Source organism: Clupea harengus, unplaced genomic scaffold (assembly GCF_900700415.2).
Source record: "Clupea harengus unplaced genomic scaffold, Ch_v2.0.2, whole genome shotgun sequence".
In the NCBI taxonomy this organism is placed as follows: domain Eukaryota; kingdom Metazoa; phylum Chordata; class Actinopteri; order Clupeiformes; family Clupeidae; genus Clupea; species Clupea harengus.
This window is the reverse complement of record NW_024879737.1, coordinates 1-17608: the sequence shown is the minus strand read 5'-3', so window position 1 is coordinate 17608 and position 17608 is coordinate 1. Positions and strand designations below refer to the sequence as shown.

The 17608-nt window shown below is 44.9% G+C and overlaps 1 protein-coding gene across 1 annotated transcript; it reads left to right on the top strand.

Annotated features, from left to right (window-relative positions):
• Positions 1–4088: 4088 nt before the first annotated feature.
• On the top strand, positions 4089–16329 carry LOC122130177 (lysine-specific demethylase 4A-like). Its single transcript, XM_042704812.1, has 18 exons — positions 4089–4228; positions 5420–5572; positions 5673–5848; positions 6097–6211; positions 6746–6939; positions 7053–7102; positions 7188–7291; positions 7476–7613; positions 7847–8103; positions 8651–8849; positions 9280–10491; positions 10731–10827; positions 11865–12046; positions 13205–13406; positions 14479–14555; positions 14952–15007; positions 15458–15566; positions 16094–16329. The coding sequence occupies exons 2-18, from the start codon at positions 5435–5437 to the stop codon at positions 16292–16294; spliced, it is 3507 nt and encodes a 1168-aa protein (XP_042560746.1). The 5' UTR covers positions 4089–4228; positions 5420–5434; the 3' UTR covers positions 16295–16329.
• Positions 16330–17608: the final 1279 nt, after the last annotated feature.

The following is a 17608-nucleotide window of genomic DNA, read 5'->3' as shown; positions in this document are numbered from 1 at the left end:
ACTGTTTCTTTGTAAAGAAATAGTACAAAATGTATAAACATGAGTTTTTGACAGATTTAATGCATCAGGAATAAAGACCCTTTAGTGTCATTAACCATAAGAACTCACCTCTCTGAGAACTCCTGAAAACGCGCGCACACACACAAAAACACACACACACTTGTCCACTCAGACTTACAAAAGCTCTATTGCTGATTTTTCTCACACACTCAGACACACACACGGTTTTGCACGTGTAGGAGCCCTTTCTCTGTCAATCTCTTGCCATCACCGACAAACACACACACACACACATACACACACAAAACAAAAAAGCACTCAGACACACCTGCCTCTTTGTTGTTGCCCCAAATACACATGCAGGAACACGGTCTCTCTCTCTGCCCCTCCCACACACACACACACACACGGGCAGAGACATTTTCTTTATTCTCTCACATGCATGACCATAGGACCCCAGAGCAGAAGAAGACAAGGCATGTTTACAAATATAGCTCTTTGAAATACACGCTGAGAAAGGAACCCAGAATTTCTGTGAATACCTGTTATGTCTGGCCTATTGGTTATAACACAACTGAAGTGTCGACCTTGCAGTAGCATGCACTCATGTGTTAGACAGGAGCTTGTGTGAATAGAATGCTATATAGAAGGCACTGCGTGTGTGTGTGTGAGAGAATGACCCCTTGTGTGTATGATAGTGAGAATGGGATGTGGCCCTTAGCCATCCTACACACTGGGCTCCTGAATGCATTCGTATTTTCAGCATTAAGCATGGTGCTTGATTTGTACTTTGCCTGCGTTGTACTTCACTTCCAAAAGGTTTCATGCCAAATGACTAAATATAAATGTGAACGTTCACCAACATAGATGATTTATTCAAAGCTGTTCCTTATGTGGTGTTTTCAATCCATGTAATGACCAGCCTTTTTCTTTACCTAATCAGCCTGCTGTAGAGGGTGGCCCAGGTGACGGCAGAGAGGAAGAGCGATCATTTGAAATCAGCATTAAAGTCTTATGATATGTCGTATTATTCTACACGTATACCTTTATGTTTCTTAGAATTAGAAGTAGGGTTAAGCAGATATCTGTGTGTTCCTGAATGTGCCATTTCTATCTGTGTTTCTCAGTGATAAGGTTTGGGGTGTTTTGGTTATGTCTCGAAGGCCATAGGGTTGCTCTAACTCCTGAGAGCAGCGTATATTGCATTAGCTGGTATCTGGACGCAGGGATGGCCCACTAGATCCGAGCTCTGTGATTAACACCACCTTCTCCTGTCAAATCTGACCACAACAATATGGCTGCTGTGGAGGGGGTTGGAAACAATGCTGTATTGGGATCTGATTTGACAGAGAATCATGTGGGATTGGTCATTTGGTGTTTTTGTTTTGTTTTTTCCAAATTGTGTTTTTACTAATAGTTTTAGAGGACTTCCCTTGAAGGGACTTTGTCGAATTTCGTAACTAACTCAAGACCAAAGGGACGAACAGACAACAAACAGCCCCTCTGATACAGCATGCCTGACCTAACCTGGAGAGACTGAAATATACTGTGGCAGTTCAGCATGGTGCCTCAGTCTGAATTAATGACCACTGGAATATAAATGAAGCCCTGCTCCTGATGCAAATGAGATGTCTTGTGAGGTGATCTCTATGCTTCTCCAATGGATATCCCTGATAAGCCATTCTAATGCAAAAGGTAAGAGAGGAGGGAGCTTTGCTTCATCCCCCTGTAAGTCACAAATCTATGATGGCGGTCCATTTACGCACACCAATACACTAACAGCCAGTGTCCTGCATTGTAACTAGTGACGTACGTTATAACCCAAGCAGCAGCAGATTCTGGAGAAGCAACCTAAACATTTCAAATGCTTAATGTTAATTAAATAATGGTTAAAAAGGTAAATGTAGTTACACCCTTGTTACCACCTTGTGAGTCTTGTCATGCTTGCAGGTTGGGAGGGCTCAACAGGATTGGAATCCATCCAGAAGGTGTGTTCATTCAGAAAGAAATGCCGTTGGAATGCCGTTTGAAGGGCAGATGAACGCATATTGATGGTTACTTTTAACAGAAAATGGTAGTAACTCAGTCTTTCCATCGCCATGAAATCCATTCCATCGCCTTTGATGCGGATATTGCGTTAGGTCTCGCAGGAAAAGGGTCCCTGTCACTGAAGGATAAACAGAGAGATTTTTGGGCTAATTCACCCCTTTCAACCTTGAGTAAGTGTTCTTACTTCAGGCTAGTCTTAAAAGACTGTTGTACAATTCTGTTCTGTGATCTGAGGCATGTCAAGACTCCAAAAAATAATAAATAATAATAAATAATAAGACCAAAAAACTGAGCCATTATGGTTGTGCTGTCAGATTGTAACCGGGAAGGGACTTTTGTTTTGAAAATACAACTTTTATTGTGAAGCAGGAAGTGGTCCTCATGACAGGAAATACAGGAAGTCAAGTCACTTAAGCACAGGTAGTGTGAGTGTTTGTAAAGCATATGGTGACTACTAATGGGGGACTTAACTTGCTGGCCACTACCAGGGATGCTACTGGTTTTCAACCTGAAAAGACGTGTTGCATTAAAAAGAAGTATTTGAATTCAAATAAAACAAAGAAGAATGAAGAAACCGTCTGAGTCGTTACCATTTTAACCCTGTTGATGGCCAAGGCCTTTTTCAAGTTTGGGCAGAAGTTCAAAAATCCCCAGATAACTTGACAATGGTTATGTGTGGTGTTCTCTTTGGACGAAACCTTTCAGTCTGTGCAGGCTCGTGAATAAAGGATGATCCCTGACAATCTGTCAATAGGCATGAGGTTTCACACTGTCAACATTGGTCAGCATTTGAGACATCTTTTAGTAGTCGTCAGGCTAAAGGCCATGTGGAAGTTTTAGTTTAGTTAACCACATGGATCCAGCCTGCACACACTGCAAGCGCTACATTCCAACATGGTAAAACAGATAGGGGAGCCCAAAAAACCAGTTGTCATGAACCAGATCAGAAGTGAAAGAAACCATTTGTGTCCGAATCAGTTCCAGCCAGCCAAGCACATTCAGTCGGCTGCCCCACTCAGGCTAAATCCTCAGTACTCAGATCCTGAGTCTCCTGCAGGCAGCAAGACATCCTCAGCAGGCTTGGCTATTTGCGCTACACACAGACACACACACACTGAAAAAAACTGTGTCTGTGTTTCTTGTTGGCTTATCATTTTAAATGACTACCAAAATACCCCAGTAGCAAAGTTCAAAAAAGGTATATAGGGGAGAGTCTGTGGTGTTTACTTAGACATTGTGCATTAAATATGCCTCAGTTACATGCTGTTAGGCTATAATATCAGTCAGGTGTTAAATGCATTTATATCAATGTACACATAATATCAATACTTGTACATATGAAATATGAGGACTTTTGCAGAGTACTGTCTCTGTTTTCCTCAGTAAAACATTTGTGAAACGAAACATGAAATGTATGCCTAATTGCCATGTCATGTTGAAAACATAGGATACCAGAAATGTTTTAACTAATTTTGCAAGACTACCAAAACTGTTGTGATATGACTCATTCATATCACAGCTCTGAGCTTCAGGTACACTGGAAGATAATGTATATGATAAAATGCCAAACAAAATGCAACATCTAATAATAGTCATAATAACACAACCAAGACATAAATAAACACAGAGTGGGGGGAAGGCTTTGTTATAGTTTGGCTGTGTAGAGTGAAGAGTGGTATTTTGAGCACGGCTTTGAAAGAGAAGTAGGATTAATGTAGGCAGAGTTGTTGTTTGGTGAGAACTTAAAATCTACAAGAAAAAACAAACCACCACCTCTCACAAAGTTCTGACCCATCAAATCAGAGGCATAGAATACTAATTTGGTCCATAAACGATACGAAAAGTTAAATTGATTTAATGCAATTAATTTTCAATTAATTTCATTTAATCAATTGAATGCAGAATTTTAAAAAGTAATTATCTGAAGTTGCATGACATGTATTTAGACAGGTGCCGGGAACTGCAGGGCGTGGTTTTAGCAAAAAGGCATTTTGATTAGCCCGAGTTAAAACCGAGGAACGCCCTCGGACAGCGTTGTAAACAATCACAAACTGAGCATGCGCTTTTGCCCGATACAATAATGGAGGACCATCCTTACTGCCCGTGGTAAATTCTGAATAAATGCCCTTCTTACTCTGAAGATCTGAGTCACCAACCAGTACTCAACAGCTCGAGATATGTAAGTCGATTTCCACAGTCTGCTGGTGATTCAATTTTCTTTTTCGGTCACTTCACGTGTGTTTTTGTTTCACTACAAATCAGTATTTGTTGCTAGCTAGCTAAAATGCTAGCGATTCTCTGACTGCAGCTAACAAGCTAATACTTGCTAGCGTGCTATCCTACCTAGCTAGCTAGCTAGCTAGCTAACGCCAAGTTGAACTGCATAGCGTTTCCCTATCAGCAAGAACTTGCGTTTCATTGAACTCGTTGTAGCTTCACATTTATTTGCTGAACGGCATGATTAACGTAATACAAATGCATTGAAATAACTTTTTACATTGCTCCAAGTACTAGTTTTCGTATTTAAGCAACTTGCTTTAAACACAATGCGAGCTATTTATTTTCCGGGAGTTAAGCTGATCTGGGCCTTAGTTTGACGAACATGTGAGTTGTCCAATGAGAAATGAAATGGAGAATGTATTCATTGTACTTATCCTATGGTTGGTGTCTGAATGGGAGGATCTTATGAAGGCGCTGTGACAGATTAGCACGCTAACATAAGCTAGTGTGTGATCCTTTACAGAAAACCTAAACGTTAGCTAGCTATGATATAGTTAGCTAACGTAATCGTGCTCAACATGATTTTATCAATATTTTGTCTTTCTACTCACACTTCAACATTGCAAACAGCTGGAATCAGTAACATTTAAAATAGTGATTGCAGTTGTATTTTGCAAGCAAACTCACGCACGTGACTTCAACTATATATTTCTTGTTGTATATTGTTTGCTGGCTAGCTAGCTAGTTATGCTAGTTGGCCAACTCTGCTTGTGAATGTCATGCAGTTAACGTTAGTAAGCTAAGCAGCTAACTATTTTGCTTGGTAACTTTCTAACGTTAATGCCGCTCTGATAACTCCCCGGAAGCCTTTAAAGTGTGTCGTTTCCTTTGAAACGTCGATGTGGTGGCATGTGGAAGCTTACTGTTAAATGCAAAGCAGTTGTCAGCTAGCTGTTTGTTTTGTAGCTACGTTAGTTAAATGCGCCAGGGGATTGACCAAACTATAGGTGGCGACAAACGGCCTCAGCAACCTCCATCCACAGGTCTTTGACGTGTAAACTGTTATCCTAATGCAACCTGCTTGGACATGTTTGTTCTACAATCATCTAATAACCGACCTCTAATTTGATTACCTCTGTTTGTTGTTTAGTGTGACACTGGCAACATGGCTTCAGATTCTGCATCCCAGAATCCTGGCTGCAGGATCATGACTTTTCAGCCCACCAAGGAAGAGTTCAAAGATTTCAGTCGCTACATAGCCTACATGGAGTCACAAGGAGCACATCGGGCCGGAATGGCAAAGGTAAACTGGTTTGAAGACATGCATTGGTTTGAAGACAGGCATTAAGGGCAAATTATGGGAATGAGGATTGTTAACTGTTGCATGTGCTTATTTGATCTAGGTCATACCACCTAAAGATTGGAAACCCAGGAAAACGTACGATGACATTGATGACCTGGTGATTCCCGCGCCCATTCAGCAAGTGGTGACTGGCCAGTCAGGTCTCTTCACCCAGTACAACATTCAGAAAAAGCCCATGACTCTCCGGGAGTTCCGCAAGACTGCAAATACAGACAAGTGAGAAGACTTTCAATATTAACGTGACAAAACATAGGCAAGCGACGCGTCATGTTGCACGAACCTCCCAAAAAGATAAAACACAAGATTCATGATTTGTGTTTCTCTGGGATCTTTTCAGTTAGTTTATAAGAGTTTTGAGTTTTGCTTTGGTTTGTTGAATATGCATTTAGTTCTCTGCATAGTAGAGGCACAGAGTATGACCACCTTCTGTAAAGAACATTTACTAACTGTATCTATCCATGTAGGTTCTGTAACCCCAGATATGTGGACTTTGATGAACTGGAGAGAAAGTACTGGAAGAACCTGACCTTTAACCCTCCCCTCTATGGAGCCGATGTCAATGGCACCCTCTATGATCCAGTGAGTCAGTTGTTTTCTCCTGAGGTTGCTGTAAAAGAAGCTTACCTTTCTTACTAACTGCCAACTGCTGCTGGATTTGTTTACTCTGGAGTCTGTTGCCTGACTGGTTCAGAAAGCCATTTTGTTGCATATTTAGCCACTGATTTGTTTGTTTGAAATAGTTTTCTGCACCATCCGTTCTCAGTCATTGGTATCAGGCTTAAAAGACTGAAAAGCTTAAAGCTGCTGTGAAGCATAGCCACTGTAGGAGTCCACCGTTTCACTTCATCATTGCAGAACTGGATGTCCATCTCTTTGATATTTTCTTAATTGGTCAATGCAGTAAAACTATGCAAGATTTTAGTTGCCGGTCGTAGCATTCCCAGTGTCTCTGTTTTCATTTCCGCTGTCATAACCTAAAAACGAACGTGAGCTTCAGCATTCCAAAGAAATATTGCGTACGGGAGCCATTTAAATGGTCCCACTGTCCACTGTTCGTCCACTTTCTGAGGAGTCTCTCAATACTTCTGTCCTCTTGTTCCTTCTACCTTTTAGGACGTGACGGAATGGAACATAGGGTGTTTGAATACTATCCTGGACACGGTGGAGAGAGAGAGTGGCATCAAAATCAAAGGCGTGAACACCCCGTACCTGTACTTTGGGATGTGGAAGAGCACATTTGCCTGGCACACCGAAGACATGGATCTCTACAGCATTAACTACCTGCACTTTGGAGAGCCCAAGTCTTGGTAAAATGAGCTTACATGGCACAAAATATTTGTTGTGGCTTGCCAGGGTTGTTTTGGTGGTAAGAAGGGAAAAGCTGTTTTACTTGAGGTCTAATGCTTGATTCTCTCTTCAGGTATTGTGTTCCCCCTGAACATGGAAAAAGACTGGAGCGCCTAGCTAAAGGTATGTGTGAAGTCGTATTGAGGGGAAATAAAAAGAAATATCTTTTTAATGTGTTGGACATGAAAGTGAGGTTTTCTTCTTTCAGGCTTTTTCCCTGGAAGTGCCCAAAGTTGTGAGGCCTTCTTACGACACAAGATGACTTTAATTTCACCATCAATACTTAAAAAATATGGAATACCATTTGAGAAGGTGAGATTGCAGACAACATTACTTAGACTTTAACCTAGTCTGTAAGGTAATGCTTTGATTTCTTCTTTCTGAAATGTCTTCACGTGAACCCTGGGTTTCACCATTTGATGCATGTTCTCAGTGTAGTAATCCATGTCTGTTTGTAATGATCTGGTGTTGATCAAAGTGATGTGTGACTTTCCAGGTTACTCAGGAAGCTGGTCAGTTCATAGTGACATTTCCATATGGATACCATGCTGGGTTCAACCACGGCTTCAACTGTGCAGAGTCCACCAACTTTGCCACACAGCGGTGGATTGAGTATGGGAAGCAGGCCACACTGGTAGGGGCAAATGGCTCAATTAAATTGTTGAAGTGTTTTTTGAGTTGTTTGTTTTTAAGTTTGTGTAGCACACCATATCATGACCCTGTTGTAAGGAAAGTTATATACAGAACATCAGAGGGTCTAACAGGGGCAGTTGTACATTTTCCTCAACAAGCATACGCGGAAGCATTTGTGTTTAGGAAAGTCATTACGATGAGGGTTGACCCAACGTCATCTGCCTTGTGTTCCAGTGCTCGTGCCGGAAGGACATGGTGAAGATCTCAATGGACCTGTTCGTGAGGAAGTTCCAGCCGGAGCGCTACAAGCTGTGGCTGGCCGGGAAGGACAACGGGCCCATCGACCACTCCAAGCCCACCCCAGAGGCGGCGGAGTTCCTGCAGGGCGGCAGGGAGAGGTTCCTGGTGGAGCTCAGGAAGGAGGAGAGCAGCGACCAGGCGGACCACATGGAGACGGAGGCCTCCACCACCACTGAGGGAGAGGAGGAGAGGTGGGGGGCTGTTCTCTTAATCACACACACACACACACACACACACACACACTACACATGTATATATGCTGTAATCTAACAGTTAATTAATTTAAAAACATAATTTTTCTTAATTGCTTAAGCACACACACACACACACACACACACTCCCCACTTGCATGTGTTAGTATTCCAACAGTTCATGAGACCAAGAATCCACAGGTGCATCACTTGTAATCATTAGATACATATAGGCTGAGTCGTGCCTAGCTAACTCCTTTACGCATGTCAATGAATAACGGACTGGGAAAAACAGGATATACTAAATCTGAGGTCTCAGAGCCTCAGAGAAGCTTTTGTTTTTATTACTTCTGGTCTTTTCTCGTTATTTTTGTATTACCTCTTCAAAGTTGGATGTACCTCAATGTGGCATTGATGTACTTTTTGTGGGTGCACCATTGTTAATCCAAATGTCTCAGAAGAAACCCATTTTGAAATTCTCTCTTCAAAAACTGCCTTGATTTGTTTTTTGTGGTTGACATCTTTGCGTTTTGTGGATGTTGTGCAGCATCTCTAAAGAGAAAGCGGCCGTGAAGAGACAGCATGGCTGCGTTGAGACTGAGCCGCAGCAGCACCAGGAGCAGCAGCAGCAGCAGCAGCAGCAGGAGACGCCTGGGCCAGACCAAGAAGAGGTGGAGCAGAAGAAGGCTCGTCTCTCTCCGCCCGAGAATGAAACCCAGGAGCCAAGCTCAGCAAGCCCAGGTAACGTGTGGGACAGAGACCCCCTCTAATCTTTTCAAGACAGTTTTAGATTATCACATTTTTAGAACAACATGCATTTTCACACTTTGATTTACTGACTCAGTAGTCAACTCGCTGTGTAATCAGAAGAGACTTGCATGCTTAATATGTTAGTGATGGACTTTTCAATGGACTTCCAGCATGATGCAGGCGCTGCACAGCAAGATTTGACTGCAATTGAAAGATGTTGTTAAAACTTCTGCTTTGATGTACTTGGGCACAGTGGGACCAGTTTGTAGATACTCAGTGAATATGTTATTAACACTGAATAAACGTTTGTTTGTATGTTTGTTTGTTTGTCTTTCAGTTTCAGTTCAAGTGCCAGAGCCGCAGCAGCAGCAAAAGCAGCAGGAGCAGCAACAGCAGCAGCAGAAACCATGTGAGGTGCCTCAGCAGAACCAGCCCCAGGCCGACACTCAGGCCAAGGCAGAGAGCAGCACCCCACAGCCAGCAGAGTCAACAAAGCCTGGGGCAAATGAGGTAAAAGCCGCACCGGCAGAGCCAACCAGTCCACAGCCTGCACAGGAAGAGCCCACTGCAGCTGAGCAGGGTTCATCTGCTGGGGCTGAAGCCTTGGAGGGGAAGCCTGCTGAAGAGGTGGAGGCCTCTGTGGAGCCAGGGCAGGGGAAACAGGGAGTCCAGGAGTGCCCACAAGTGGAGGTTTCAGATCAGGCAGCAGCAGCAGCTGCTGCTGCAACTGCAGGTGGGGTGCCTGCTGAGGTGGAACCAGCAGAATCGAAGCCCACTGTTCTGGAACCATCGCAGGTGGACTGTTCAGAGAAGGCGGAACGTTCTAAGGCTGACCCAGAAGACGAAAAGCCAGTTGTCGTCAAGACGACGACGACGACAACGACAGAAGACGAGAAGCCAGCTGTCGAGACGACGACGACGACGACGACGACGACGACAACAACGACAGAAGACGAGAAGCCAGCTGTCGTGACGACGACAGAAGCGAAACCCATTGAGGTGCAACCAACCAAAGGAAAGCCCTCTGCGGTGGAACCGTCAAAGTTGCTGCCTGTTAAGTTTGAGCCTCTCAAGATCGAGCGAACCAGAGCTAAGCCTGTCAAGGCACAGAACACGAAAGCATCCATCTGTCTCACCAGGAACAGCACCATGTCCCCTCCGACACCGTCGCCATCACCGTCGCCGCCGCGATCACAGGCCCCTGCCCAGCCACCAGCCAAAGTAGCCAAAGCCAAGGCAGTCGCCCCAGCCGCACCAGTGCCCACCCCAGTGCCCACGGAGCCCCATGCCGCCGCAGGGACAGCAGCCCTCACCGAGGTCAACACCAAACCTGCCCCTGCAACCTCAGTTACCCCGGCACCTGTGTCTACCCCTAGCCATACCCCGGTTAACGCCCCAGCTACTACCCCGGCGGCCCCCAGCACCAGTCCGGTTCAAAGGCTCTTCCAGAGGACGCTGAGTCCGGCAGAGGTGCTGCACGTCCACAGCTACGCCAAAGGAGACTACTGCAGCGAGGGCGAGACGCCACGCAGGGAGGACAGGAACAGCGTCGGAGACGACAGTGACCTTGAGGACGATGATGACGATGACGACGACGACGATGATGACGACGACGACGATGACGATGAGGTCAAGAAGGTGAGTGAAGGGGTTGGGGGAGTTTGTCTGCATACTGGAGTTAAAGGTATACCGTAGTTAAATGCATACATTGGTCAGAAGTATACATTGGTCAAAAGATTTTTAAAATACATATTGTGATTTAAAAGCATTCATTCATAGTGGGATATCCAGTACCTCGTCTGATCTGTTTGAAGTTGAAGATGCAATGCATCATGGTCTGTTGTAAACGTGTTTGGGGTTTATTCTTCATTTTGCAGGAGGCAGATGATGAAGCTGAAGACGAGGGTATGACTGAGCGCCTGGGGAAACTCCCCCGTCACCATCCACTCATAAAGGACAGCATGAGTGATGAGGGTAAGACACCTGGAGGAACATCACAGGGACAACACCAAACACTTCCCAGAAATCTCCATAACTTCAAGGGGCCAAATTTACGTGTGTTTAGCCTGCGTCTTTCTGGTCAACATCTAGGCCTAGATATTAAACATAGCTTGTACGCGCACAGCTAAACAGCAGCTGTGAGTGCAATTTATGAATGCGTAGCTGTCCATGTCTAACTTATCGCACGATCAAGTGTTGGTAATGAATCACCTGCTGCGTGCCGTCATTTTGTTGAGTGAGCCAGAGCTTTACGTTATGGCCTTTAACACACATGTTGTGTGAGTACATTTTGAAGCCTAGACTGCAGAAGGGACGTCGCCATTAGGTCTGAAAAGAAACAGTGGAGACATCACTTGAGAAGTTGTATAATTTATACATTTTATAAGGTTCACAAGCCAGCAAAATGATTCTTTTGAAGTTCTATATCGCATTATGAAATGAATATCGCTAAACTGTTCGAGTGGTTTGCTCCTACCGGTGAACGTTCTGACTCCCCTTTGGCGGCGATTACTGTTCTTCTAGTCAGTGTTGTTCGAGTATTCGCAATGCATCCATGCTGCCAGATGCTCAGACAACTGCACTTTCATAGTCATTTAATCACGGGTGACATTTAAACCCCCTTGGATAATCACTCTTCGTAATTTGGTGATCGTGCAATCAGCCAAGTTAGATGCGTCAAAGAGAAAAACACCCCTTTGTAAATTTGGCCCCTTGCATTCCTGTTACATTTAGGTCACAGTTCAGTTTATTGACCCTTAAGCTCTGGTTATGGAATTAATGATGCACGCTCCCTTGAGCACTGTTAAATGGAATTGTAACATATAATGAGAGGGTGCGTTTGCTCTGAGTTTAATCTAAAAGCTAATTTATTGAACACCACTTCTTTCAGTAGTTGGGAATAGATTAGCTGAAGCTGCCTTCGACATCTAATCCCAAATCTGGACCTTTTCCTTTGCGTGTTGATGGAGGTTGAGAGGTTTGGTGTCCCTATAATCCCCTGTGTTCCCCAGAGCTGCAGGAGCCGGCGGCAGCGGAGGACGAGGTGGTGGAGGGCGACGCCTGGGCCCGACCGCTGGCCTACTTGTGGCAGAACCGCCCCTACAGCCTGGAGAAGGAGAAGGAGTACAACCGCAGCGTGGGCCTGCAGCGACCCTACTGTGCCGTGTGCATGCTCTTCCACACCTACCAGCGGGTAAGAGGGCGGTCGATCGGTCAAGGTGACCTCAGTCATTGGCACGAGAGAATAAGGGGGCTTTTGCTTTTGTTTAGCCTTAAAGTGGCAATAGTCACACGGGTGTGTCAGTCAGATCAGATTGTCTGTCTGTTTACACACGCGCAAGTTTCATTGGAATTCAGTTATCATCTACTTCCAAGTGGCAGGGGCTTGCCTCAAAATAAAGGGATTATACTTGGACCTGAGTGGAGTTTTGTTTACATTGGACTTTCTCCCTCGTGGTATCTCGTCCCTTAAAGCCACAGGTAATGAAGGCTTGAGCATGTGAATAAAGCAACTAATGAAGGGGAGGGGTTTACGCTGTCCTACTGGTGCTGTGACTGAGAGATGTGCATCTCACTTATTTTAGCTACTTTTCAAACAGTCATTTTATTTGTCAGTGCATTAATCGGAAGGAAAACGTTCATGGCAACTCTATTATCTTGTTGATGTGATAATGTGCTGCAAAGATTGGAATCGAGATTCCAGACAAAATGGATTAAAAAAAAATTCTCTGCATCTGCAACCATATTGCAGACTTGAAAGGGTTAATGGAACGTTCACAATTCAAGGGTTAGGTATATGTTGGAAAATGGCAGTGAGATGCCGGACCACCTCTCTAGGTGATACTGAGCCGCGGTGCTGAAATGCCAGTGAAGCACCACTGGTCTGGGAGCCTGAAGGCATGTCGCCATGTTTGTGTGTTGCGAGGTCTTCCTTTCTTGTTTCACATACTGCTCTCCACCCTCTTGTCAGGGGAGTCGTCATGCTTTCCATTCCTTACTCATGACCATGGCATTTGTTCTCTGTGATCGTGACGCCTTCTTTTGTTTATGTTTCTGTGAAATGGAACTGACCTTTACTGATCCCTGAGGGGGAATTCATTTGCGACTGACAGTGAGGGGGAACAGGAGACTATACCTCTCGTCACAATCAACACGAATTAGATGTAAAGTAGCACAACAATGAATACAATGAATGTCAGTGTGTGTGTGTGTGTGTGTGTAAACATGACACTGAACTCAACAGGTTTATCCCCTCTCCAGGAATAACATTTTCAATGCCACGCTTACAACTAAGCCACTGTTATTTATCTTTTATCTTACTTTTTATCTCTTTCTGTCTGTCCCCCCCCAGACTGAATGTGCGGACAGCGACCCCTCGGGTCCTCTGGTGGGTCCGGCGGCTCGTCAGCGGACCAAGCCCTTGATTCCCGAGGCCTGCTTCACCACCACCACTGAGGAGTCGGCGGAGGTCGAGCTGTTGGCGCCCTACCTGGAGGCCGACGGCACCAGCCTGCTCATCAGCTGCACCGTGTGCAGTGTACGCGTCCACGCCAGTGAGTGACAGGGCTAACTGTGTGCTGCCATGGATACGGGACTTGGGTGGGGAGGAGGAGTAGGGAACTTATTTAGTGCAGTACTTACATATTTTGTGAGGTTTTGTCGAATCGCTTAAGATATCATAGTGTTGAATGCTATAAATGTTTTAAATGTACATTGAACATGTTTTTCACAGTCCACTGCATTATATTGTTTGAAGGTATTAATGTAAGGGTTTATTTTTTTGTTCAGCGTTTTTATTGGTTTAATCTTTTTAAACAAGAGTAGGTCAGACCCAGTAGCCAATATTATAAAGTATATTGAAGAATTGTGTACAAATTGAGTTTCAGTTCATTTTTTTGTTTTAAACTGATCTAATATTGCTGGATCAAATAGTTTTATGATTGGCTATGTATTCGCTCCATTCTTCCATTCCATTCTCGGTTTGTGCAATTACATGTCCATTTTATTCATAATTTGGCTAGCTAGCCCTTCCACACAGACTAGATGGTAGGCCCTGACCATAGTGTATCAGTACACTAGGCCAAATACACCAAACGGGCTAGTTCCAGGCTACTGTGCTGTAAGAGCACTGCCATACTTAACCTGACCACCAGTTGGTTGTTTAGTTCTGTTCTCATTTCATTTTGCCCTCTCCCCATGTCCCTCTTGCTGTAACTGCCCCACACTTTGGGACCCACCGGTCTAGACTAAGAGTGCCTGTTTAACTCCCAAGAGGGTTTTCTACTGATCAGTTGAAGTACCAAAGAGCATTGCTTATTTTGGCATCCAGTGATTATTTCACCAACATCAATATTACGACAATAGAATTAGGCAACTTGACGTCCTTTGGCAGTTATTTACAACCATAAACAGATGGTTGCAGCACTGGCAACCTAAAATCCCTCTTAACTAGAATATATCTTGTACATAAGCGTTAAGCGTTAACTTTGAGCTAATATGTAACCACACCGATGGTCCCATAGCTGTGTTTATTGTAAGCGTACGGTTGTCATGCTCTTTATGGTGCTGGCTATGTAGAGGGTGAAGGAGCATCACACCCATCACATGCTGTTTGTCCCATGCCAGGTTGCTATGGCGTCAACCCACACAGTGTGACCAAAGGCTGGAAGTGTGCCCGCTGCAAGGCCAACGCCATGGCCGAGGTACTAATCCCAGCATGCTGTCTTCACACACACTAAAGCCCTCATGAACACACTCATGCTGATCTGATCATGCTGTAGTAACATGTTAGTAATACACTCTGTAGTTTCTTGGAGAAGTACATTTCCATTTGATTTTATTGTCTTATTTTGAGTTTTTTTCTTAGAGACTTTGAAATGTAATAAGCAAAGCATTTGAGATATAGTCAACAAAGACACTGTTTACTACACTCCTAAGACATTATGACCTGGTTTCTCGGGAGACTGTGAGGGCTTGCACTCATCTGCACTGCTGTCCGTATGAAAGCCCTTATGTTTGTGCAGCCACTGCTCTTAATGCCTTGCTGCGGTGAGTAGCAGTCTTGTGAGTCGTGTGTTTGTGTGTTTGTGTCCCCACAGAGCTGCTGCCTGTGCGCGCTGAGGGGAGGGGCCATGCACCGAGCCAACAATGACAAGTGAGTGAGCAGGAAGGCCCAACAGAAGGGGGCAGATAGGGCAGATAGGGCGTTATCACCCCGCCGCCTCAGCTAACCCCTCATTACGTGCTCTCGTGAACCATGTCAGCGCTGGCCGTGGGGTGGTGAAAGGGCCTTAAATACCGGGTCAAGTCTGGACACAGCCCTCTTTTGGCTTTTGTGTCAGTCATTGAAACATCTGCCAAATGTACAAAAATATATATATATTTTTTCCAAGTATTGTAATGGTTGGCCCTTTTAGTCTATTTGTGTTTGTTATTATGTGTGTCTCATGTCAGACTTTCACTGTTGTACGGCTAGTGTCCTGTTAGTCTGTTAGTATATTATGATTCTGCGTGCCGTTTTTAATATTCAGTTGTTTGTGTAAGATGTGTTAACGTGTGCGTGTCCTCCGTCTACCTGTGTTTGTGTGCGTCCTGGCTGCCACAGGTGGGTGCATGTCCTGTGTGCAGTAGCTGTGCTGGAGGCGCGCTTCGTGAACATCACCGATCGCTCCCCTGTGGACCTCAGTGGCATCCCCCTACAGAGGTTTAAACTGGTGAGTTCCTCAGACTCCTCTCGTACCATTCAGCTGCTGGTCAGGAGACCGTGTCATGTATTGATAATAAACAATACACAAACAATATAATTTATGATGCTTTAGATTACATTTACATTTAGTCATTTAGCAGACGCTTTTATCCAAAGCGACGTACAAAGGAGAGAACAATCAAACAATCAAAGATTATAGCAGTACAACCCCCACACCACCATCACAAACCCATTTTTAATGAAACACCCCAGTGAGGTAGTTGTGTTTAGTCACACTTGTGTTTGGCTGCACCGTTGTTATCATTGCCAAAAATGTCATGACATGCGAACATTCTCTTGACATGACTTCCAGGATTTCAAACGTAGTGATGCCAACATGGCGTACCTTCTGATGTCCATCATAACACCATAGATTTTGACGTGGGATTCTGCTGTCTAGGAAGAGCAATGATGTAGTTGAGCCTTGTGCTGCGTCGGGTTCTGCTGCCGTTGTTCTGCGTTCCATGCCTGTTCCCCTCTGTCTCTCCCCTGCAGAAGTGCTACTACTGTAAGCGGCGGATGAAGAAGCCGTCCGGCTGCTGTGTGCAGTGCTCCCACGGCCGCTGCCCCACCTCCTACCACCCCACCTGCGCCCAGGCGGCAGGCATCCTCATGCAGCCCAACGACTGGCCCTTCGTCGTCTACGTCACCTGCTGTCGGCACAAAGGCCCCGTCCAGGCTGAGGTGAGCGAGTAAGGAGAGGAGAGAGTAAGACAGGGAGGAGGGGAGATGGAGGGAGACAGACAGACAGACAGACAGACGGAGCTGGAGACACACAGACAGACAGACAGACAGACGGAGCTGGAGACACACAGACAGACAGACAGACAGACAGACAGACAGACGGAGCTGGAGACACACAGACAGACAGACAGACAGACGGAGCTGGAGACACACAGACAGACAGACAGACAGACGGAGCTGGAGACACACAGACAGACAGACAGACAGACGGAGCTGGAGACACAGACAGACAGACAGACAGACGGAGCTGGAGACACACAGACAGACAGACAGACAGACGGAGCTGGAGACACACAGACAGACAGACAGACAGACAGACGAAGCTGGAGACACACAGACAGACACAGACAGACAGACGGAGCTGGAGACACACAGACAGACAGACAGACAGGGGGAGCTGGAGACACACAGACAGGCAGACAGGGGGAGCTGGAGACACACAGACAGGCAGACAGGGGGAGCTGGAGACACAGACAGACAGACAGGGGGAGCTGGAGACTAAGAAGAACATGCATGGGATATGGATAATCTTTCCCGCTGTCAACAGTATGAACTGGGTGAAAAATGGCACCAAGTCCATATGAATGTCAGTGCAGGGAAACATGACTGGGAGGGAGGAAGAGGGGACATTCTGAAGGTCATGTGAACCATTTTAACTGATGTAATTTTCATTTCCTATGGGAAGTTTACCGTCATGGTGGTTACAGATATCTTGCTGTCCGGAAATGCTTGGAAAAATATGTAGTTGCTGATGATTCATAATCTTATTTCCCCAAATGTTTTTTCAGAATTTATCTTTAATTTAATTTTGAATAGTTAATACATTGCAAAATTTTTAGGTTGGGTATTGGATGTTGTAGTTTGTAAAATAAAAATACTTAGGTTTGTTCACATTTTAGTGGGTGGAGAATGAAAATGTCACTGGAAAGTATATGATACAAGTATAGTATAAAAGTAGGTATAAAATATTACAGTAGTAAAGTAATAAAGTTATAGTGTCGTAAAGTATTAGTGTCTGTTTTGATACGTATTGCTTTCTGTACTCTCAAGGTGTGCTCGTAAAATTCTTTCTGGTAATAACGTGTGTGTGTGTGTGGTGTGTGTGTGTGTGTGTGTGTGTGTGTGTGTGTGTGTGTGTGTGTGTGTGTGTGTGTGTGTGTGTGTGTGTGTGTGTGTGTGTGTGTGTGTGTGTGTGTGTGTGTGTGTGTGTGTGTGTGTGTGTGTGTGTGTGTGTGTGTGTGTGTGTGTGTGTGTGTGTTCCCAGCG

Bases quoted from the DNA above. Each gene is read 5' to 3' on its own strand.
- LOC122130177 (XM_042704812.1), top strand. From the start codon at position 5,435: ATGGCTTCAGATTCTGCATCCCAGAATCCTGGCTGCAGGATCATGACT. The intron at 13,407-14,478 runs GTGAGTGACAGG...GTCCCATGCCAG, and splicing joins CAGTGTACGCGTCCACGCCA to GTTGCTATGGCGTCAACCCA. The intron at 15,567-16,093 runs GTGAGTTCCTCA...TCTCCCCTGCAG, and splicing joins CCCTACAGAGGTTTAAACTG to AAGTGCTACTACTGTAAGCG.